This window comes from Canis lupus, chromosome 22, assembly GCF_003254725.2.
Source record: "Canis lupus dingo isolate Sandy chromosome 22, ASM325472v2, whole genome shotgun sequence".
Lineage (NCBI taxonomy): Eukaryota > Metazoa > Chordata > Mammalia > Carnivora > Canidae > Canis > Canis lupus.
Window position 1 is genome coordinate 1,764,772 of NC_064264.1, and position 23,067 is coordinate 1,787,838.

At 36.0% G+C, this 23,067-nt stretch overlaps 2 protein-coding genes across 30 annotated transcripts in view; one reads left to right on the forward strand and one right to left on the reverse strand.

The window, feature by feature from the left end:
* Positions 1 to 23,067, forward strand: part of LOC125753350 (uncharacterized) — a 90,108-nt gene that overhangs the window by 32,712 nt on the left and 34,329 nt on the right. For 9 of the 29 annotated variants that reach the window (XR_007404969.1, XR_007404954.1, XR_007404949.1 and 6 more), the window contains 3 exons: positions 10,927 to 11,123; positions 13,276 to 13,339; positions 17,130 to 17,257. Coding sequence is in view for 2 of the 29 variants with exons in the window: in XM_049099386.1 (XP_048955343.1) it covers positions 10,927 to 10,965; positions 13,276 to 13,339 (103 nt within the window). In the remaining 27 variants the exon portion in view is untranslated. The other 20 variants (XR_007404957.1, XR_007404958.1, XR_007404951.1 and 17 more) reach the window with 12 other exon arrangements.
* On the reverse strand, positions 13,421 to 23,043 carry KCNRG (potassium channel regulator). Its single transcript, XM_025478386.3, has 2 exons — positions 20,765 to 23,043; positions 13,421 to 16,682 (listed from the first exon to the last, which is right to left on the reverse strand). The coding sequence occupies exons 1-2, from the start codon at positions 21,343 to 21,345 to the stop codon at positions 16,445 to 16,447; spliced, it is 819 nt and encodes a 272-aa protein (XP_025334171.1). The 5' UTR covers positions 21,346 to 23,043; the 3' UTR covers positions 13,421 to 16,444.

Below are 23,067 nucleotides of genomic sequence, written 5' to 3' on the forward strand. Positions count from 1 at the left end.
GTTATAAATACTTAACAGCAATTAAACAAATTTTCAGATCTAAAAATTAAGGATATTTTCCTGTTTTGGGGGCACCTGGCTGGCTCAGTCAGTAGAGCATGTGACTTGATCTTCTGGTCATAAGTTCAAGCCCCACTTTGGATATAGAGCTTACTTTAAAAAAATTATTTTTCAATAGGAAAAAAAATTTCCTGTTTAAAAAGATTTGTCTTAATTTCTTCTAGCATAAATGTAACACATAGGCATAGAAATCTTGGAAATGGCAAAAAAAAAATTCTGTTTTTAAAAATCACATTTTTGGGGATCCCTGGGTGGTGCAGCGGTTTAGCGCCTGCCTTTGGCCCAGGGCGCGATCCTGGAGACCCGGGATCGAGTCCCACGTCAGGCTCCCGGTGCATGGAGCCTGCTTTTCCCTCTGCCTGTGTCTCTGCTTCTCTCTCTCTCTCTCTCTCTCTCTCTCTATCATAAATAAAAATTTTTTTTAAATCACATTTTTACCATCCAGTAGCAACTATTATCAGCTTTATTCCCTTCTAGTTGCATAATAGGATTAGCAAATTTTTATTTCTTAATCCAATTCATAACTATACAAGGGATAGAAATGTAGAGCATCTCCCTCTAGAAAAGAGAGATGAGATATGCTTCTGGCTAAGAAATTTTACATTTCTAAAACATACCTTAAACTACTAATTTTATAATTTGTTCCATAATATTTTACTGTAGAGGATCCCTGGGTGGCTCAGTGGTTTAGCACCTGCCTTTGGTCTGGGGCACGATCCTGGAGTCCCAGGATCGAGTCCCACGTCGGGCTCCCGGCATGGAGCCTGCTTCTCCCTCCTCCTGTGTCTCTGCTTCTCTCTCTTTCTCTATTATGAATAAGTAAATTAAAAAACAAATCTTAAAAAAAATATTTTACTGTAAAAATGCTTTAAATTTATTAACTTTTTTTCTCATGATTAGCAAATTTGAACAGATGAGAAGATACATCTTGTTGACCCTATCTGTTCCTTTAGCACACCTTCATGCCAGCCCCAAGGGTACCTTTCCATAGTGCTCAGAAGCATCTGAAGCATGGGAAGTCACTGAAGTTTTTTTTAGCAGGAAAGTAAGAAAAATACTGAAATATGTGTAATACTGGGTCAAGATTTGCTCAAAGAGAAATCTAAGACTGATAAATTATGAGTTTGTTTCTTTTGTATCCCCACAACCATATCAAATTTATCAAAAGGCTGAGCTGTTCTAAAATTGTGGGATTTGTATTTGGTACTCAAAAAGCATTAACAATTATAGACACTTCAGTTCAAAACATGGCTAAATGAATATGACACAACTGTATGAATTCATAGTGTATGACCTTTCTGTTGATCTATTTAGAATGTAAGCAAAAGTGGTATGTCTTAACTTGTTTTTCTCACATGTAAATATTTTATAATTTAACTAAAACTCTTAATAGTAAATTAGAACGGTTTAGAACCTGAAAACTTGGCTAGTAGAATAAAGAAAATATTTTCGGGAAGCCTAAAATTCTTACTTTATTTGTGGAAGGGAGGGGTATTTGTCACCAAAACAGGCCTATGGCACAGATTTCAAGTCAGACCCTTTGTTGTACCAGTTTTGTCAGCGTTTTAGTGGTTTATTGCATCCTTTGGAAAAAAAAAAAAAAAAAAAAAACAGGAAAACCACCCATAGGTAAAGCCTCAGGTCCATAATAAATAAGCTATTGTACCATTTTTAAAAATTAATGGTTCTTAGATGTGTTTACCTCTAAAATTCAAGGAATTGGGACCTTTAAAAAGTGTTGACTTACTCATTTTAGAAAATTCTACTAGTTATACTCTTCAGGAAACGTTTATGGTGTTTTTATTATACTTCCTATATTCATTAAGAAAGTAAATCCCCCCCCCCCAATCCAAAAAAAGAGAATTCCTTTAGTGTACTCTTATTTTCAACAATACCAGATGGTCTTGGTTTGTGGATAGCCAAGTTGGATAATTTAATTTGGAATTTAGGTAGAGTTTGAACAGATTTCAAAACTAGCATGAAAACGGTTTATTTAGGTTAACCTATTATATGCTAATAAACCTATTATATGCTAATAAACCCATAAACCATCGTGGTTGGAAGTCTTGGTGTGTATGGCTCATATCAGGATACATGTAGAATATGGTGTGAACCAACTAGAGTGCATTCAGAGAATTGAAAATGGGGTGTTCAAATATCCTAAGGAATGGATGAAGGTATTGAGAAACTTCTTGAAAAAGAGAAGACAGGGCAGCCCAGGTGGCTCAGTGGTTTAGCGCTGCCTTCAGCCCAGGGCATGATCCTGGAGACCCGGGATCGAGTCCCACGTCGGGCTCCCTGCATGGAGCCTGCTTCTCCCTCTGCCTCTGTCTCTGCCTCTCTCTGTGTGTCTCTCATGAATAAATAAATAAAAATCTTAAAAAAAAAAAAAAAAAAAAAAAGGACAAGTAACAATCTTGAAGCTTGGGTATTTTGTTTTGCACTAAAGAGCAAAACCAGAAAGATCAAGTTTCAGAGATGAAAATACAGCTCCTTAAAACAAGCAAGGGCTTTTTACCAGCTTTGAATGTGTGCATTATAGAAGTGGACTGCTTTATCGAGGACCTCAAAAGTGATGAAATGGGAATGAGGGGGGTAGTTAGGTTTAAAGATACTATTTGAAATGAAGAAAATGAATACATCATCTTAACTCCTTTAAAATACAAGAGCATTTGTGCTAACAAAGGACAATTTTTGATTAAAGAAAGTGATAGGGAAATGATGGAATTTTTTTTGTTTTGCTTTTGGATAGTTTCTACTGATAATCATTGTTTAAACAGACTTGACAATGTCTAAGGAAGGTGCCCTAAGAAGTTCAAGATTTCCAGAAACAGGTCACTTGTCAGAACTATGAAATAAATGAAAATGTTAACTTATCAAATACTAGAGTTGGAACATAATATTTAAATACTAAAAGCTTTCATAGGTTGGCATTTGTTTTCAAGAAGGATAACTTTTTGAAGGCTATTGGACAAATCTGGTATAGAACTAGATTATTAAGTTTTCATTTTCCTCTTAAGACCAAAAGAGAGAAAAGTTGAAAAATACAGATAAACTTACAGGAAGGAATTGATTCTACAGAAATCTTAATTGTACATTTTAGTTTGAGATGAGTTATCAACCAGGCATTCTTTGATGTTTATATTTTGTGGTGCTTGTATGTTCATAAGACTGCAGGGCCATGGCTTGGACTTAGAATTACCACTCATGGGATTCTCTTTTTGTAGTAAAATATAGGGGGATCCAGCTTCAAATAGAGTTTTTCATGTCTCACCAGGCACATAGTAGGTGCTCAGTAACTTATTAAATGGAGTGTTCCCAGGAGGATCAATATCACTCTGAAGTTGGCAGTGGGGTCTAGTTGATTCTGGCATCAAATATGCAGGAAATGATTCTGTAGTATCTTTGCCAGTTGTTATGGGGCCAAATCATTGTTGAGACAATGTTATGGCTTGGCTAAGATAATTTTATGACATCTTTTAATCCAGGCCTTTAAGAGTTTTTATAGTTAAGTACTTTTTCAAACTACTCTGGTTCTCTTCAAAATTACTTGAGACATTATGGATATGAGATAATTGTAAATACAATAATGAACGTCAACTGTGGCACATTTTTTAAGGTGTATTTACCACTCTGGGAAATAAACCAATAATTTTTTATTGTTTACATAATTTAGTGAAGATGACCCAAATCAAATTTTAAAGTATTTTAATACCAAAGGGTTGGTTTTTTCAAACTGCATATAGAAACCAAGCTTTAGATACTGCTATTAGTGATAGAAATAACTGTTAGTACATTCACTGTCCTTTCCCAGAAACTTTTACATTTTGTAACCCACTTAAGTCTCATAAGTACCTGGTGAGGGAAGTTCATCATTACCCCTGTGTTAGAAGCAAAGAAATGGAAGTTACAGGAAAACAGTATGCCTGATGCCACATAACTTGTAAGGGGTGGGGATGGCCAGTTACTCAAGTTCAGGTGGTTTGATTGCAGATATCATGCTCTTAGTAATTATATTTACAGCTTCTGTCCTATATTAAGAGGTAGAGGAGATAAAATTAACAAACATTAAGCACTAAAATGCTAAAAAATAATACGGATACCTTAAAGATAGATTTGTATGTGGAAATATTCTACCAAAAGCAGATCATTTTCTCGAATATTCCATGATGGTACTATTGTCCCACTTCAGGGAGACATGTTCTTAGAAGTGTGTTTTGGTGAGATTTGACATGGAGTGTGTTTGTATGGCCCACGGACATACACGCAGGTAAATGAATTCAGTCAGCTTCAGCATAATGGCATAGTCCTGGGTAAACTGCCCCCACCTAACTGTCCAGAATAAAGTCTACACAACCTATGTTACACCTGGTTGTATTGTTTTTAAGGCAGTAAAGCATCAAGCACCATTGTCATTTCAAACACGCTGTGTATCTCTGGAAGCTCATTAGAATCTAAGAAAAACAGACCTTTTGTAGCTAAAAGGCTGCAAACTATGCGATATAAATTGTGACTTGTTTTGCAGATAATCCCTAAGCTATCAGACATATTATTTTCTTAGTATTTCCTATCAATTTAAAGAATTGGACTTCTGGCAGGGCTTAAAAAAAAATAAACTTCATTCTGTCTCATTGAGCATTTCCAGGCAGTATAGCAAATGCTTACTCTTAGCTTTTAGAAACCTCCTCAGGTATTAGCTTAGAAGGGCAACCTCCTCTCAGCCTCTCCACATACACACGGAACATAAGTCCCTTTTCTGTACTATCATCCTCATAAGTTTTTATTGTTTATCTTACATCCTACTGTGATGATTTTCCTATTTCTCTGCTGTTGGGCCATAAGCCTAACAGGCTTGAGTCCAGAGACTGTGTATTAACTCTGCCCATTTATGACTAATGTAGGATGTAGAACTGGTGGCCTCGCCTAGCACCAACATCAGTAACATGGTAGTTCCTTTCCTTGGTATGTAATACATTGATCCCGATATTGGGCCACTCAAAACCACTCCCTAGGCAGCCAGAAATTAGATCTTGCTTTTCAGTGGAAGTCTCTCAGTCTCAATTAGGTCAAACCTATTTATAGATCACCAGGATCACAATTTCACCGAAGGATCAGAAGGAAAGATAAATTAGAAACATGAAATGATGTTTGCCAGGTAATAAGAGTTTTATATGTGAAATAGTTATTTTGTAAGGGCTCTTTATTTCTCATTATCTCCTAGGTAACATAGGCAAGAAAAACTTTGACAATATATCTGATGTAAGTCTTAAGAAAAATTGTCTGTAGCAGGCTGAAATGGATTCCCAGATGTTCTTTCTCAGATTTTACAAGAAAGCACTATGGAGGTCAGGAATTTCAGTTAGCTTCTCCAACCTCTCAAGATTCAGGGTTTTAAAAGTTTTAAGTACTTTAAAAAGTATTAAAATTACTTAATGGCCTTTTGTTCCCACTTCATCGATGATCTGATTGACCCTATAGTAGTTTGCTTAAGACAGCTTTAAAGTCCAAGTCAGCCTTGCTTAAGCCGATGAAATCATACAAGCTTGTGTGTAAGAATCTGACCAGAAAGCTCTTTGTAACTAATTCTGTTTCTACCACCTCAAGAAATAGATGTGTTCGTTTGCATCCTTACCTGAGATCTGGGCGTTCCTCCTTTACCTAGCACTGCGTTTGTGTTCATGCTACTCTCCCTCCCAAACCTTGCCTGCCTCAACTCCACGGTACACAATCCTGAACCCCGTCTGCCTAAACCTGTGACCTTCCAATGCTCTGCTCTGCATTGGGAAATCTAGTTTCTGGGCTCTACTTTCGTTTGAGGGCCCCAGGTATATTACCAAACGAATCTTAATAGCTTGTTCACTATACAACATAGCCTCTGTTGCTCTTCATAGTTAATCCACCCAAACTAGACATAACCTACCTACCTTGTCAAATATTTAGGTGTTTTATAGTTAACAGATGAATTCCTTGGTAACTTACCGAACACGTTTGCTACTCTAAAACTAGTTTTCATTTTTTGATCACTTTTCTAAAATAAACTTCTCGCCTCCAGAGAATACTCCATATCCTCCTCAATTTTATTTTATTTTTAATTTTTATCCTCATTTTTAGACAAGTAAAAAGCCTGAGATATCCTTGCTTTAGAATAGGATTTTGATATCTAGATTCTAGATACAACACATGGCACAAAGGAAGCATGAGATGGTGAAATCCTCTTACAACCTCATCTTCAATCCAGGCCTGCATGTAGTAGTCCCCTCTTATCTTTTGGGGATATGTTCCAAGACTCCCAGTGGATGCATGAAACCACAGCTAGTATAATAATATATATATATTTATACACACACACACACACACTCATGGTAGAGTTTAATTTGTAAATCAGGTACAGTAAGATTGACAATTGCTAAGAAAAAAAAAAACCTACAGTAACAATAATAAAAGTTAACCTAAATGTGGTCCCTCAAGATACCTTGTACTCACCTTCGTGATGATGTGAGACGATAAAATCCCTATGTGATGAAGTGAGGTAAATGATATAAGCCTTGTGATGTAGCATTAGGCTACTATAGACCTGATACTTCATCAGAAGGGGATCATCTGCTTCTGGACCGCAGCTGACAGCAGGTAACTGAAACCATGGAAAGCCAAGCCAAGGATAAGGGAGCCTACTGTAGTATTAGCCACGGAGGGGTCTAAAGTGGTTGGAAATTACTTTTTCTAGCTAAATTTACTATTACTATCATTTTGTTTCATTTCCTGTCTTAGTATGATAATCTTTTTATATAAAATTGTACTGTTTGTATCTTCATAATTTTAATTTATTCATGTGTGGACTGTAGTTTTAAAATTAGTGATACCTGATGTTACTTCTAATAACCATTTCCTTACACATATAAAAGCAACATTAAAACTAAACTGAAAACATATCTCACATAGTAGATATCCAGCAAACATTTAAATTAATATTGAATGAATAAATCTGATTTATTTTTAACATGGCAGTTTTAAAATGTAAGTCAGAACTTTTAGAATTCTGTTATCAACAATCTTAGAATTTTAGAACTTTTGTGCATTCAGTGTTTACTTTTAGTAAATATTTTTATATTTAATTTTTCATGGTTGAAAAGATGAAAGTTCTCATAAAAATAGTAAAATGGATGTTTTAGATTAATTCTTTTTAGACTGTGCTTTTGGTTCTGTTACTTGCTCCCACAGAAAATAATGTAAGCATCTCTAAAGAAATAACTTAGAATTAGTATTCATTCAGGAGTTCATACAAGAATTAGGAATAATGTGGAAGATCCAGTAATATAAATTAGGAATGAAAATGCTCATTACGGTAACTTGATTCTAGATACGCACATCTGGTTATTTTCTATGATTTTGTCCTTATTTTTAAGATCTCAGACAAAGTTCCATCAGTTCATTCTCATTCAGTAATGTGTGTACAGCTATTCATTCATCCAAGTCACTTTGTTCAGAGCCCTTCCCTCTGATACCAGTCTCTTCAGTGTCCTCAAGGTGCCATTTCTTTTAGATAACAGTTGAGCATGTAAAAGAAGCTAAAGATTTCCCACTGGTTTAGAAGACCATGAAATGAAGCAGAGCAAAAGGTTATAATGCAGTACAATAAATTCATATTTCTGAATATTATGCTAAAGAAGTGTTTTAAGTAGCTTGGTTATTTTGCTAGAGAAATGACAATGTAAATAGAAGTTTAAACTGTTCCTATCCCAGAGAAGTTAAGTGTGGTCCTACTCAGATATTTAAAAATTGGCTGTGGTACTTACTACTGGTTAGATGTATGACCTTAAGTAAGTTGCAGTCTCTCTCCAATCCTCAGTTTAAAATTATAAGTGAGAGATTGAATTTGGCTCTGTCCTGCCCCATATTTTTAAAATCCTAAGCAAAATCATCCTCCAATATAACCATTTTGCATGTAACTCTTTATATTGACATACTATAAAGGCAAAGGAAAAAAGTTAAATCTTATAGATTTATGTGGAAACTTGAATATTAGAATTTTGCAAGTTATATGTTTAACTTTGCCATTATAGAAAAAAATTGTTAGATTTATTTCTCCTACCCTTTGTCAAACCGACATCTTGATTTTTGAGACAGTTAAAAAAAGAAAAACAATCCCCACTGGAACTTAAAGAAGTACTTGCTGTACTATAAGTGAAAAATAATAGAATTTTAAAATTTTATCAGATAAAGCATTTAACTGAATTAATGGGACATTAACTGAGGATTCAACTTGAGGAATTCCAATTTCCTTAAAGGAGATTTCACTTTATTTCAAGCTGAACAATATTACATTGTATTCATGATTTGACCACACACCTAAAGATGTACATTGTAAAGGATTTGCATTATGAAACTTTCAGTTATAATCTGTTGATTGTAAGCAAGGCCATGTACTTGTAGATCTCTCCTACTGTCAGAAATTGCATCAGAAGGGATTGGATTAAAAAAAAGGGGGGGGGGGATTGGACTATCAAGTATGGCCACTGGTTTTGATCATGGTTATGTCATATTCATGTAGTACAGTAGGACAGTTCTACTCATATGTACATCTATTCTTGAATAGTGTAAAAATCTGAGTTGGTTATAATTTGAGGCCTCAAACCTGTGAGTGAAAGTAAATATAATTTTAAGTCACTAAAAATAGTTATTAAAATGGAACTTTAAAATTTTTTAGAAGTTGGGAGTCCCCAGCTGGTTCAGTCAGTACATTATACAGATCTTGTTCTTGCAGTCATGAGTTCAAACCCCACATGTAGCATAGAGTTTACTTTAAAATGTTTTAATTTTTCAAGTGATTCTTAAGGGCCTATTCTATGGCCAGTACTTTGCTGCAGTCCAAAAAAAGATGGTCATTGTCAGCATAGAACTTTGAGCCTAGATGGAAATATGTACTAACATACGAGAAACAACTAGAAAATAGTGGAGTGTAAATTCTGTCGTGCAGACTTGAAGTTCAGTAGAAGCTCACAGAAAATGTGGACTTAAACCATCAGAAAAGACTTCTTAGGTGGGAGATGAGCTGGGCTTAAAGAATAAGTAGAATTAATTCAATGAAATGAAGAAATCAGAGACTTTCAAGTGCAGGAAATATGATTCAAAGCATCAAGTAGGAAGGAATAAAACACCTACACTAGATTGAAAAGAGAGATTGGTATTGGGGAATAATAGGTAGGGAAATGAGTGTAACCATGTAGGAGATTGTTTTTAGAAGAAAACGAGTATTGGATTGCCTGCAACCCTTTGAGAGCCAAAAAGGAATTATGATTTGAAGGAAAAAAACCCACAATTAGAAGGAAGTCTAGGATTAAATTAGACAAGTTTGCCCCAAATACTAGGGGGTCTATGGATTTTAACAAATCAAGTGAGAAATTTTGAAAGGGTTTCATAACCAAAGTCCTACCACCAGGGATTTTTTTTTTTCTCTAGGTAAGATTACCTTACCACTACGGTAATAATTGTGATACAATAACCAAATAACTGCTGTTAAGCCAAATAGAAATACTCCTTTTCCAAATGCCTCTATAATTTGCATCTAAACTTTAGCTCAGGTTGCTTACTCTTAGAATACCCTTTCCCTCATCTCAACTGTCAAATATTCTCAGGATCTATACCCCTTGCATTAAATCTTCCCAGTTCATATTTCCTCCTCAGCTAGAAATGCCATTTCTCTCTTCTGTGCTCATATACCTGACCTGGAACATTTAATATACCCTGCCTTTAAGGACAGGGATTATTTTAACTCTGTATTGTATACTCTGCAAACTTAACATAGTGGGTGCTTGGTGAATGGCAGCTGATTGCTGAAAATCAGCAATAATATCTTTATGATAAATTTATTCTGGAAAGGCTAAATGCCCGCTAGATAAATACAGAAATGCCCAAGCTCCTCCTGGTCATTTAAGAATTTCTCTACCTTTTACTATGTACACAGGTCTCCTTTGATAGTATGCCACCTACTAAGACTCGAGTCTTATTTCTCTTGAAATGCCCTTTTTAAAAAAAATGTTAAAGCCAAAACCTGTGGGTAGGTTTATCAACAGAAGGCCTGTGAAATTTCAGTATCCCTCTGGAGGGCCATTGGTAATCTAATTGATTATCTAAAACTTGTCAATGAAGTATAGTTTAACCTATTTTCTGTTGGCCTTTATTTGTGTGTCTCTGAGGAGACGGGAGATAGAATGTAAAGTATTTATATTTAAAAATACTTTTCAAAAAACACCATCATCATAATCATAAAAAAAACCACATATTGAGCATCTGCTGCAGTTCTTTAAATACTATGCTTCTGAATCCATCTGCTTACTGGTACCACCTTATTCAGTGAAATAGGTTTTCTAATAAATTTTCTTGGGCTATTGTATAAAAGACTATCCACGTCACACCAATGAAAGCATTTTTTTAAGCTCTATACCCATCATGGGGCTTGAACTCAGACCCCAAGATCAAGTCTCATGCTCTACTGACTAAGCCAGCCAGGTACACCCCAGAGAAAGCTTTTAGAAACTGAAGACAAAACTGTGGCTCAAATGTGGAGCATTTGTTTTCTGCTAGGACATTTAAGTCCTATTTATAATGTGATAAAGATCTACTTTTATGTACCCTTAGAGCTTTTATATAAAATCTTTATGACATTGATGTCTGTTTTTCAGAACCTGTATGTAAATTACAGTTTTTGAAAGATCTGTTGTTGCTATTGAGTTTGATTTGGCTTTGAGGTTGGTTGACTGTTACACTTAACATTTAACCAAAAGCCAGAATTACAACCAGCAATTATATGGTTTATATGGCAAAGCAGTTTCGCCTCTATATTGATTTGCTTTATGACCTGTTTTCTAGGCCTGTATTTTGACACTGCCACTATGTCCCCTCCAAAAGGTGAGAACTGACTATTCCATGTGTACCTAGACCATGTGGAGAAAGGACTGAGACTGGAAGCAGAAAACAGACATTGTATAGAGCAGAGTGCCTGACAACGGCTCACTCTAGTAGAGGGCAGTAATTGGCACATGATATGATCCTCTCGTCACAGAATTGTAAGTAACTTTGGGGAAGCACAGGGGAATTAGACTGTTGTCTCTGCTGACTCAGTAAAAAAAAAAAAAAAAAAAAAAAAGTCTTCATTTTATCATTTGTGGCCTGTATGCTGTAAATTAAGATGTACTGAACTGAGGCGCCTGTTTGGCTCAGTTGGTTAAGCGTCTGCTTTTGGCTCAGGTCTTGATCCCGGGTCCTGGGATGGAGCTGAGCCATCCTGAGCTGGGAGCCTGCTTCTCCCTCTCCCTCAGCTGCTCCCCCTGCTTGAGCTCTCTCTCTCAAATAAACAAAATCTTTTTTTTTTTTAATTTTTTAATTTATTTACGATAGTCACAGAGAGAGAGGCAGAGACACAGGCAGAGGGAGAAGCAGGCTCCATGCACTGGGAGCCCGACGTGGGATTCCATCCCGGGTCTCCAGGATCGCGCCCTGGGCCAAAGGCAGGCGCCAAACCACTGTGCCACCCAGGGATCCCTCAAATAAATAAAATCTTAAAGAAAAAAAAAAGAGAGAGATGTACTTCAAGAAAAGATGTACTGAACTGTTAAATAGTGGACTTCCCTAGTTTGTGGATAAGTATTTAAGGGGAAAAAAAATGCAATATTCCCTGAAAAGTAAACTTGGGACCTCTGCCTTAAGACCTGATGCAGATGCTTGAGATACATGAATTTGAATAACAGATACATGAATTTGAATAACTGGATTAAAACTAAGTAATTAGGCCTTTGCCTGGAAAACAAATTAGAGGACTTTCGTCTTGATAGAATATGGAATAGAGAGAGATTATGGCCTCTTGAAACAGAATAATAGAAATTGACAAAGTAATGGAATTAAATATAGCAATATATACTACATGGAGAAGGATTTTAAGATAGTAACAAAGTAATGAAGAAACTGGGCATGTAACTGTTGTAGTAGATCTAACTAGATGTAACTATTGTAGCTTGATCTCACAACCCTGAGATCATGACCTAAGCCGAAATCACAAGTCTGATGCTTAACCAACTGAGGACCCCAATCTTTTTCTTTTAAAAAGAAATATGTGATGCACAAATTTATATAAATAAACTGTTTGATGAGGTATGTAATCTCAAATAAACACTTCTAAAAATCAACCCCTTTTTTTTCCTTAGGCTGTCATATCCTAAGCTTATGCCTATAAGAAAATCCCTACTCTTGTATTAGTTATGAGCATCAATGACTAAATGTGTTATATTCTTGAACCTTACCGTCATATTTATTAATAAAACTAAGATCTTTCCCAGTATTAGATTGAGGGAATGAAACTGAGAACTTAAAGTTCAAATGATTCAGTCAGTTAAAACTTTATAAAATTGACATGGCTTTAATTTCTCAAATGGAAAGGCAGGTAATTGAATTGTGGGAAATGTGCTGGTCTCCAGTTTCAAGAAACAGTACAGCACAAAGACATGGCATTCTGGCTGAAGAGCTATAATAATAAACAGAAATTTGAAAACCAGGAAGACAAGTTTTCCAAATGTGCAGTTGTGGCATTTCAAAGGAGATATAACAAAAAATTCCAGGAGATGGCCAAAATAGGTTTAGGTAATTGAGATTCCTTACATGAATACTTGGTTTTGATGGAGAAATACAGTTAAAAATGAAGGTTCTAAGAGGCCTGTGACTTTCTTCTTCTCACCCTAAATCAGGTTTGCTTCTGAGTAAAAAAGTGTTAGAACAAATCAAACAGGGATTCAGTACATTGTAGCAGGATTTTAAAACGTGGCCAAAGGAGGGAAAATTTTAATTGTCAATAATTTTTGTTTTCTAGGAGCTAAACCTTGTGTTGTAGGATTTCTATTTAAAAAGTCAAAGTATCTTCTATCTAGTTACTACTTGCTATAAAAAATAGCCACCTTCATCAGAAAGAAATTCCACATTATTCTATATTTTGAATTGATTTTTTAATGTACCATTTTAATGATATATAAGGAAATCTAAAATATCAATCTGTGCTTCCAAAATAGCATTTTAAAAAAACTCAGTAATATGTCTTCTGGATATATCAGCATCTTTTAGACCATTTCACCTCAAAACTTGAACCATTTGATTAATCAAGTTCAGTAAACCTAGAACTTCAAATAAGGTTATCCAGAACTGGGAACATTTTTTTCTGTATTTCTGTCCTAGTTGCATCCGACTTATATGCCTGGTCTGATGACTTCTATCTTTTTATGACTCCTAAATTATGGAGGTAAGTCAAGATTTACTATCAATTATAGTCATAATAACATTCATTCTGAACTTCTGTTCCCTTAACATTAATTACTAAGCATTCTTGTAGCATTGCATTTTTATTAGCATATTATGTACATTCCAGTTTTGGCTGGCTGATTTCACTGATTAAATGTGTAATTTTGTGTCACTTTCAACTAGTTAGTATTCATATATACATCTATATTTTCATCTCATTTTGTATGCAGTTACCCAAGTAAGCAATTTTTTAAAAAGATTTTATTTATTTATTTGAGACAGAGCACAAGCAGCATTAGGGGCAGAGGAAGAGGGAGAAGTAGACTCCCTGCAGAGCAGGAAGCCCAATGTGAAGCTTGATCCCAAGACCCAAAATCATGACCTGAGTTGAAGGCAGGCTCTTAACCAACTGAGCTACTCAGGCACCCTACCCGAGTAAACTAATAGAAAAATACCATTGGATTTTTTTTCTGTAGTCTTTAGCTTGAATCAGTTCTTTTAGACTCTACATAAAGTATCATCCATCTTTGAATCTACTATAATTCTTGTTTTTCCAAGTACCTATTCACTGAGACTACAGTGTTCCAGATTTTTCAATTCAGTTTGAGACCATTAGATGTCCAGCACTGTGGGAGAATATAACGATCAGTAGAAAGTGCAATCCCAGTCTTCATATTAAAAGAATTCATGGAAGCTCAGACATTACAGCCAGACTTCCCTGGGGTCTCTTAATACAAGGAGAGAAAGATAAACCTCTCCTATTTGGCTTCCAACTTGGGAACCCAAAGAAATTTAGATTCTTACCAGAGTATAAAATAATGGAGAGTATCATGAAATAAAAACAATTGGTTTTGGATGTGTTTTACTCAGCTGATAGAGTAAAAAACCACTTTAAAACAGTGATTTATGGATTTGGAGATGTTGATATGAAATGTGAAGGTGCAGAATGCTGCCTACCTAAAAGCTCTGTATAATTAGACAAGTCTTAGGCACTTTTTAGTTCGGGAAACAAAGTCCTATTTATTTTGCTGTGTGTTATGCTCTTTAATTCTGTGCCATGCTTAATACTCATTTCCCATTCACTATGTAAGGTGTTAACTTTTTATCCATTAAAAGATTTTTGTGGTTGGATCTATCTCTTAGTTTAGGTAATTATTAAGGCATTTTTTAAGCTTAATATTTATGACATAATGAGTTTTTTGGTGAAATTTTTACTTTAATTTTCACCTCTAAAAGGTCTAATAGAAGGCCTAATAATTCTTGAAGTGTAGCTCTGTGGCAAAGCTGGTAATTATGGCTTTTACTAGGTCATTGGTATTCCAGAAATCTAAGTATTTTTAGTAATATATTTTCATGTCAACTCTATTTCTTGAACTTTGAAACACTAAGTTTGATGTCACATTGTTTTCTTCCATGGGTTTTTTTGGCTACAAGAAAATATAAAACTTTCCTAAATTTTTTTTTTTAATTTTCTCATAGTGAAAAAAATTTTTTTTCTCATAGTGGCTCTTCTGCATTGCTAAACTTGCTGTAAAGGAGCTCATTTACCCAATACAGAGGAAAAATAACAGTAGGATATGGGAGGTTTAGAGTGCTCTAAGCAAGTCTTTTGTTATCCCAGCAAGGTTTCTAGTGATGTGACCATTTCTATTACTTGTGATAGAGAACCAATACAAAAACTTATAAAGCAAAAGTGAAATGCGCCAGATGTAAACAGTATAGAAGATAAATTTGAAATAGCTTATGATTCCCTAAACCATATAGTATTTCTCTAGGTGCTTTCCCTTGACCATTTTATGTCATTTCAGGCTCCTTGATTTCAGATATATTTTGAAAGCAGCTCAAATTAATTCCAACTTTACCATAACCTAAGAACTCTTTGTAATTATGACTTGTATATTAAATGCAAGAGTAAATTTCAACCTTAGCTTTCCTTTTTAGAAAATCTTCTTAGGGATAACTTCCAGTCACTTATAAGGTAAATTATTGAGGTTTAAGAATTAGCTAAGATATTTAGTGTCTCATCCAAAATGAAATTGTGGGTGATGGAGAGAAGCTAAACCCACATAAAAGAAGTAGGAGAATAGGGGAGACCCAACTACTGATGGTCCCATTAAGGACTGACAGATCTTAATGTGTCATTGTGATGATTTGTATTTGTACACATGAGATAGATTGATATGTACATATGATTTGATAGAACAAAATTTTCAGCGTGGTTTGTCCAAGACAAGCTTCTGCCATTATTTTCTTATATTTTAAAATAACACTAAATAACAATGAAATTAATTCAGTCAAGAGTTAAGAGTTAAGTGATACCCATATGAAAATGTTGGGCCACATGTAGGTGCCAATTAGTAACAAAGTTATTATTCCTCTCACCAAATGTTTAGCAGTGGTTTATACATAGTAGTGTTAAAATTGTTGAGTGGATTGACCTCACATTCAGGTGAAAAAAAATTGTTTTATGATGGCATGTAAGTCTATACAGAGGAAAGGGCTGGTTAATATGCTTGTTCGGAAAGGAGGAAGATAAGGCCTCACTGAGAAGGTACATTTGAAAGTGGGCCACCAGTCATCTTTCTCTTCTTCATCATCGTCACCATCACTAAAGTTACTTGGTGCCTACCTTGTGCCAGACAGTGTGTTGAGTATTTTACATTATCTCCTTTTATTTTCATATATCCTATAAGGGAGATAAATTATCCTCATTTGATAGATGATGAAGTTGAAGCACAAAGAGCTTAAATGGCATGCCCAAGTCACATAGCTAGTAACTGATTAAGTTGGGATTAGAAATCAAGCAGTCTGATTCCAGAGCCCATTCTTGAGAGTTGTGTAAGTTTTCAAGAAAAGAAAAGGAAAGAGGCATTGAAGGTAGAAGTAACATGTGCCAACACACTAAGTGCACAGTGGTATTCAGAGAGCAGCTAGCCGTTAGTGTGGCGTAAGCACTGGTGAAGTATGGTTGCCGGAGATGGCATGCTAGGAAACACGGACAAGAGTTACACTGAGTACATATTTGACTAACATACATGCCATAAATGTGGAATTTCCAAAAAAGAAAATGGCAATTTCTCTTTACTGTAAAAGAGAACAGAGGACCTCATTTCTTTTTCTGAGATTGCTCCGACAGGGTAGTTTCTGGTTTCAGTGTTTTGTTCATGGTGAGAACTTCAGGCCTTTTTATCCTTTCAAAGCTATAGCATTCAGTTTTGTCTTCAGAGGATGATGTTCTAGTGCTGACTAGGTGGAAGCCTTCCATTAATAAAGTGTCGATTAGTAAGCCGAGGACGTTAGTTCCGTTGGCCAATTTTCGGTTATCAGGTTTTATAGAAACATACCTAGGACACACAATAGAAATTTGATTATAAAGCATCCCTTTAATAACTAGCAAAACTAAACACATCAGTTTGACCTACAACTTCAAATAAAGGTGTCATACCATTTTTGTTCAGGTTTTTTTTTTTTTTTTTTTTTTTTTTTTTTTTTTTTTTTTTTTGAGACTTCATTTATAAATCCAATCAGTAACTTCGGGTACTGAAAATAGAGACCTTCCTGTGATCTCCAAGGTCATTTTAATTCCACATTTAGGAATATACCAACATTGACGAATTTTCATTGCAAAATCATTTTCTGGAGCAAACAATTTGATTAAACAATTAGCTTAATTTTTATATAATGTAACAACTATTTCCAATTTTTGTTTTCAGTTTACTAAATATTGTTTTAATCAACGTAATTAAGTTAATTAATTCAACCATTTTAATGAATATTTTCTACATTTACAGTTTTCCTGCTAGATGTAATTCTACCCAGATTAGCACTGACAGAACAAATTGTTTCTTTTGTGGCGTATTTCTATCAAACACATGGTTTTCAGATACAATTTTGCAAAAATAAAAATGTCAAGATTTTATTGTCAGTTTTTACTCAATCAAAATTGTTCCATTGCTAAAGAGTAAAGCTCAGGGTCAAAAGGCCTCTGGAGTCAAAATGACAAAACTTTCTATTTCCTAGGAAATTCTATAGAACCAATACACATAGTTCAAGAAAAATATACCTGAACTTTTCAGATTGGCTGTATCTTAGTTTTAATAGTGTCAACATAGCATGTCCACTATATATTGCGATAGATATTACCCCTTTACATGCCATCCAGGATATTTTTATGTCTTTGAATCCTCTCACTGTTTGTTTATGAGATGTGAAGAAAAGGCTAACTTAAATTACTTCCACATAGCAGCCTAAATTCTCAGTAGTTTCATGTCATAAAAAGAGCCCTTAAGGCTTCCTTAGCCTCTTTTTAATTATGATTAAAATAGAGTGATTATTGGGGCACCTGAGTGGCTCAGTCGGTTAAAGGTCTGCCTTCCACTCAGGTCATGATCCCAGGGTCCTGGGATCAAGCTCTACATCAGGCTCCCTGATCAGGGGGAAGCCTGCTTCTCCCTCTCCCTCTGCCTGCCACTCCCCCCTGCTTGTGCACGCTCGCTCTCTCTCTCTCTCTCTCACTCAAATAAGTAAAATCTTTTTTAAAAAATCAAATAAGAGTGATTATTGTAGCTTACATTTAGAAATTAATTAATTCTAGGCAAAGAAAATACTATAAGATTTATAAAAGTACATATCAAAAAATGTTTATTATGTTTGATACAGCAAATTTTTAACATTAGGAAATCATTCCATCTAGTCCCAATTCCCAGATCTTGTGTGTGTAGCCTAGAAGCATTTGTTAAAGAGAAGAAAAGTTATAGCATATCTCACATTAAGATACAAATAATATACAGTAGATGATAACAAACACTTGCAAGAAATCACTGAGCTACAGTACTTGATTCTCTTTGAGGTCAAATTAAGAAATGAAAGATTTTAAGGCAGAAGAGGATAGAAGAATGAATGCATTGAGAAATAGAAAATCAAAACTTATTTTTTTATAAGATCTTATTTATTTATTGAGAGAGAAAATGATCAGGGGGAGGGGCAAAGGGAGGGAGAAGTAGACTCCCCACTGAGTGGGGAGCCTGATGCCGGGCTTGATCCCAGAACCCTGAGATCATGACCTGAGCCAAAGGCAGACCCTTAACTGACTGAGCTACCCAGGCGCCCCTCAAAACTTATTTTAAAAACTTAAAAATGCAACTACACTTTTCCATTTGATCCAGTTTAATAAGGAAAGGTCGGATAGAATAAAGGCTCTAGAATCCTGTGACCATAACTTGAGCTTGATAATGTGGTATCATATGAATGGCCTTGTGCAAGTTGCAAGCCAAGTCTTTCTTTTTTTCTTTTCTTTTTTTTTTTTTTTTTATTTACGATAGTCACACACACAGAAAGAAAGGCAGAGACATAGGCAGAGGGAGAAGCAGGCTCCATGCACCGGGAGCCCAATGTGGGATTCGATCCCGAGTCTCCAGGATCGCGCCCTGAGCCAAAGGCGGGTGCTAAACCGCTGCGCCACCCAGGGATCCCCCAAGTATTTCTTATACTGTGAACTTCAGAGATGATAACTGAGCAATCTGCTAGGTTAACAAGATCTCAGAGTGGTGAATCATATTAGTAGAACATACTGAACAGCTGGATGATACACCGGACTCTTAGGGCCAACCAGGCAACTCCTCCACTTCCAACCTATAAAAAACATCTGAATGGATGATTCAGAACAGGGAGTGAACAAGAAATAAAAATGACTACGCAGGCAGTTACGTACCTAAGATGGGCCTTTCAGGGCCAGAGTTTTCATCCAATCACCCAAAATCCCAATAATGTTCCTTTCTCAGGTTATCCATCTCTACTTTGAAATTGGCATGATAGAAAAAAATCAACACTTATGGAGTGGAAAAGAACTCTAAACTTTCAGCAACTGAAAATAGTACTATTTGGTGATGAAAAAATATAATTAGTAAAACAGCTTCTGGTTTTGGAATTCCCTATTTTGGAAGTTTAAATATAATGCCACTCTCACATTATGATGAAAAAAATTAACAACAAAGGAAAAACCAGTTGGCACTGTACATACAAGTATATTCCAACCTTAGTTTTTAATTTTTGTTTTTTAGTGTTTTTTTCAATTATTTTCTCCAAATGCATAGATATAAGTGTTTAGTATTTCCAGTATCTTTTCATCTTGCATGTTTCTTCTTAAAATTAATTAGGCCATTTTTCCTAGGTTTCTATCTTTAAAAAGGGCGGGGGGATCCTCAAAGATCCTAATCATTAAATCAAATTAAAAAAAAAAAAAACTGATAGTTTTTCCCTTCTATTCATTAGTGCCCCACCAGTGAAAAGAAAGTTGTATACAGAGATATCTTAAAACACTTCAAGATAAAGATAGGGTCTTAAATTCCCTTCACAATCAGCCTATTAATTTAACTCTTCCCAAAGTGACATTTCAACCTTTTGGAGAGGGCAGGAAATTATTAAGTGTAAGAACTGAAGAATTGTCATACTGCCCAGTGTTCTTCAGTTGGTAAGTAGAACAAAGGGGTGTGTTGTGGGAGAGGCAAACATTGATCCTTCCCAATGGCGACTGCTGAAGTCAAGAAAATATCCCAAACTATGTCTACCTTTTCTCAACGCCCCCTCAAAAAAAAAAAAAAAAAAAAAAAAAAAAAAACATTTTAAATAATACCAGTAAAAAACATATGCAGGCTCCTTTTTCTTCCTCCTGAAAATTAAAGCCAGCTTTAACAGTTAGTAAAATAATGGTGGGACAGCATTAAGACATTTTTAAGGAGAAAAAAAAGTGTCCCTGACAGCAGAGTGGAAATCAGCCTTAGTGTTCAGCCAAGAACAACAGTGAGAGAAAGTGAATAATTGACTCAGGAGCAACTATCCTTAACATACTGACAGCCTATCCCAATATTTTGAGTTGTCTCAGAGTGCCAAAGATGTAATAGGATACCAGATTTGCTATGGGATATATCTGCCTTAATGGTGTTTAAAAATAAAGTGGGATGGAGGAAAATCAGTAGTCAAATCATAAGGACTAAAAGAGCAAATACACACAGAGTGTAAGGAAATCGGGAGAAACTACTGAAACTTTACTACATTGCCAGCCACTAAAAGAATCTCTTGGGGAAAGAAAGCGGTCTCGGTCCTAAGCCAAATTCACCAGCAATGGAACATTATCTATAAAATTATTTCCTCTCACAACTTGAATGACTATAGTTGCAGTTTTCCCTGGACAGTCTTGGCTTATTCCTATTGTCCCACATAATAACAATACCCTCTTTCACTCTGAAAAGTAGCCCAGTTTGGACAGTAATTATCTGATCATTCTACCCAGCTCTACTTATTACCTCAAAACATTTGAGTAATCTTTTTTTTTTTTCCAAGAAAAGTCTCAGCCATGAGAAACTTTCAGTTTGGAGGGGAAACATCAGGAACTGTCATAAGAGGAGAAAGCCTTCCAAGTACAAAATACCTGACTCCAGTTTGGTTATCAGTAGTGTTGTCGGAGCCGCACCAGAAAACCAGGTCATGGTAGGAAGGTCTTTGTGGAGGCAGAGGAAGTAAGGTCATCTGAGGAGGGAAAGAGTTACTACTCCAGGTCAGTGCCGAAGGTTGCTCTACAAACACCGTAATCCTCCCAGTTAGCATCTCAATTGTTTTGCTGCAAGAGCCAAACACCCTGAAAAAAGCTTGAGTGTTTCTGCTTAGGAACTGCACCTCCACAAGAGCAGGTCTTGGCAGTAGCCGGTCTTCTTGGTTTAAGAGGTCGACCAGAGGATCCAGTTCATAGAAAAGAGCTTCTCTCTGAAGCCTCAGATAGTCTGAAAAGTCGGCTGGTAATAACAGCTGATGAGTTCTCAAAAAATCTAAGATGAAACTAAATAGCATGCCATCTCTGTCCACAAAAATCTGGCCACCAACCATCTTGAATTCTTGGTCTGTGCCCTCCATCATTCGTGTCAACCGAGAAGCAGGAAACTGCTTTATGGTAGAGCACCTTGTTGTGAATATCTTCCCTCCCACATTCAAAGTGACCAGTTCCTGACTACTCATCCTTTTCTTGCTTCAAGCTAGAGGCTGCAAACCATCAGCCACAGACTTGGCAACTTGTAAATCAACCTCCGACCATAAATGTTGCTGGTTACATACAATTAAGAAATGGAGAGGCGGGGAAAATAACAAAAAACAGACCTCTAGATTCCCACATAACTGCTGTAAAGCAAATAGCGAGCGTATCCATAGCTGTGTTTGCAAATTTGAGTTGCTTGGGAACTTGCAGTATACAAAATGAAAAAGCAACAGATGAGGAACTGGATTGTTTAAGAAAAACTGCCAATATTTCTAAGGAGAGATGTCAAGTAGATCCCTTTCCTGTATTCCATTAAAAAAAAAAAATTCTCCATGAAAACCTATTGTATATCTCTATTTTAAAGAAAGAAAAAAAAATACTGGGAGGCACCTGGGTGGCTCATTGATTGAGCATCTGCCTTCAGCTCAGGTTGTGATCCGGGGGTCCAGGAGTCGAGCCCCACATTGGGCTCCCCGCAGGGAGCCTGCGTCTCCTTCTGCCTGTGTCTCTGCCTCTATGTCTCTCATGAATAAGTAAAATCTTAAAAATATATATATACTGGGAGGGGTCCCTAGATGGCTTAGTTAAGTGTCTGCCTTCAGCTCAGGTCATGATGGGTTGGGGGCCCTTGGATCCAGCCCAGTGTCAGGCCCTACTTCTCCCTGTCTCTCCGCCCCTCCCCCACTCGTGCGTGAGCTCACATGCACACATGCTCTCTCTCCCCATCTCCCTCGTGCTCTCAAATAAATTATAATCTTTAGAATAAAAATACTGGGAGCAGAAAAGCACTCCCCTTTCCTCCCCTTTCCCCAGACCTCTTATCTACAGTGAGTTATCACAGCAGAGTAAGATTTACAGAGAAACATGATCATAATTTATGAACCCCTTAGCAATTTAGTGGCTAAATCATGAATTGTCAATTATGGATGAGGCAGCCATTACCTCAACTAGCAGCTTAATTTGACTTATTCCCGTAGCTGGATTCTTCTGTACTTTAAATTTAGTTGCCTCCTCTCAACCAAATTAAAGGACAGGGTAAAAGACACTGTGGGCTTTCTAAGGAATATCCTGTTCCATGACAAAAATAAGGGACTAGAGAGCATTGTAAGATGAGATCACTTCTTGTTTCACCTGAATTCTAAGCATGATGAGAAAATGAAGTATTTTTAATCTGTGGGAGATAGGGCATCTTTATCTCATGCAAGCAGATAGGACAGCAACAGTGTTTTCTTTTTTCCCCAGTTGTATATATGTATGTGCATTTCTTGCTATCTTTTTAAAAAAGATTTAAATTATAGCTAACACACATTAGTGTTTAGCTGATTGCTTTGTACTTTATAATAGCTGAAAGACTGTTCCATCTATCATCAAATTAATCTTACCCTTTAGAAAGATGTTAAGCAAGTGCATTGGTTTGGTTGTACAGTTGCCATGATACCTTGGAACAACACAACACTTAGCTGCCAGTAAAAAGAAGGCTTTCCCATTTCCTGTTCTTGCCATGTGTGTGACTTTTTTTTTTTTTTTTAAACCTGTGCCTTTGCTTGCACAGCTACCTAACACTGCTGTACTGTATCACTGAATTCCTTTGGTGATAAGTTTACAAGACCAAAGGAGAAAAAGGCAAGTTGAAATCCCCACCCTCCTAAAAATGCTGGAAAATGCTTTTTGTTCACCTGAGATTTACATTTCAGCAAAAAAGTAAA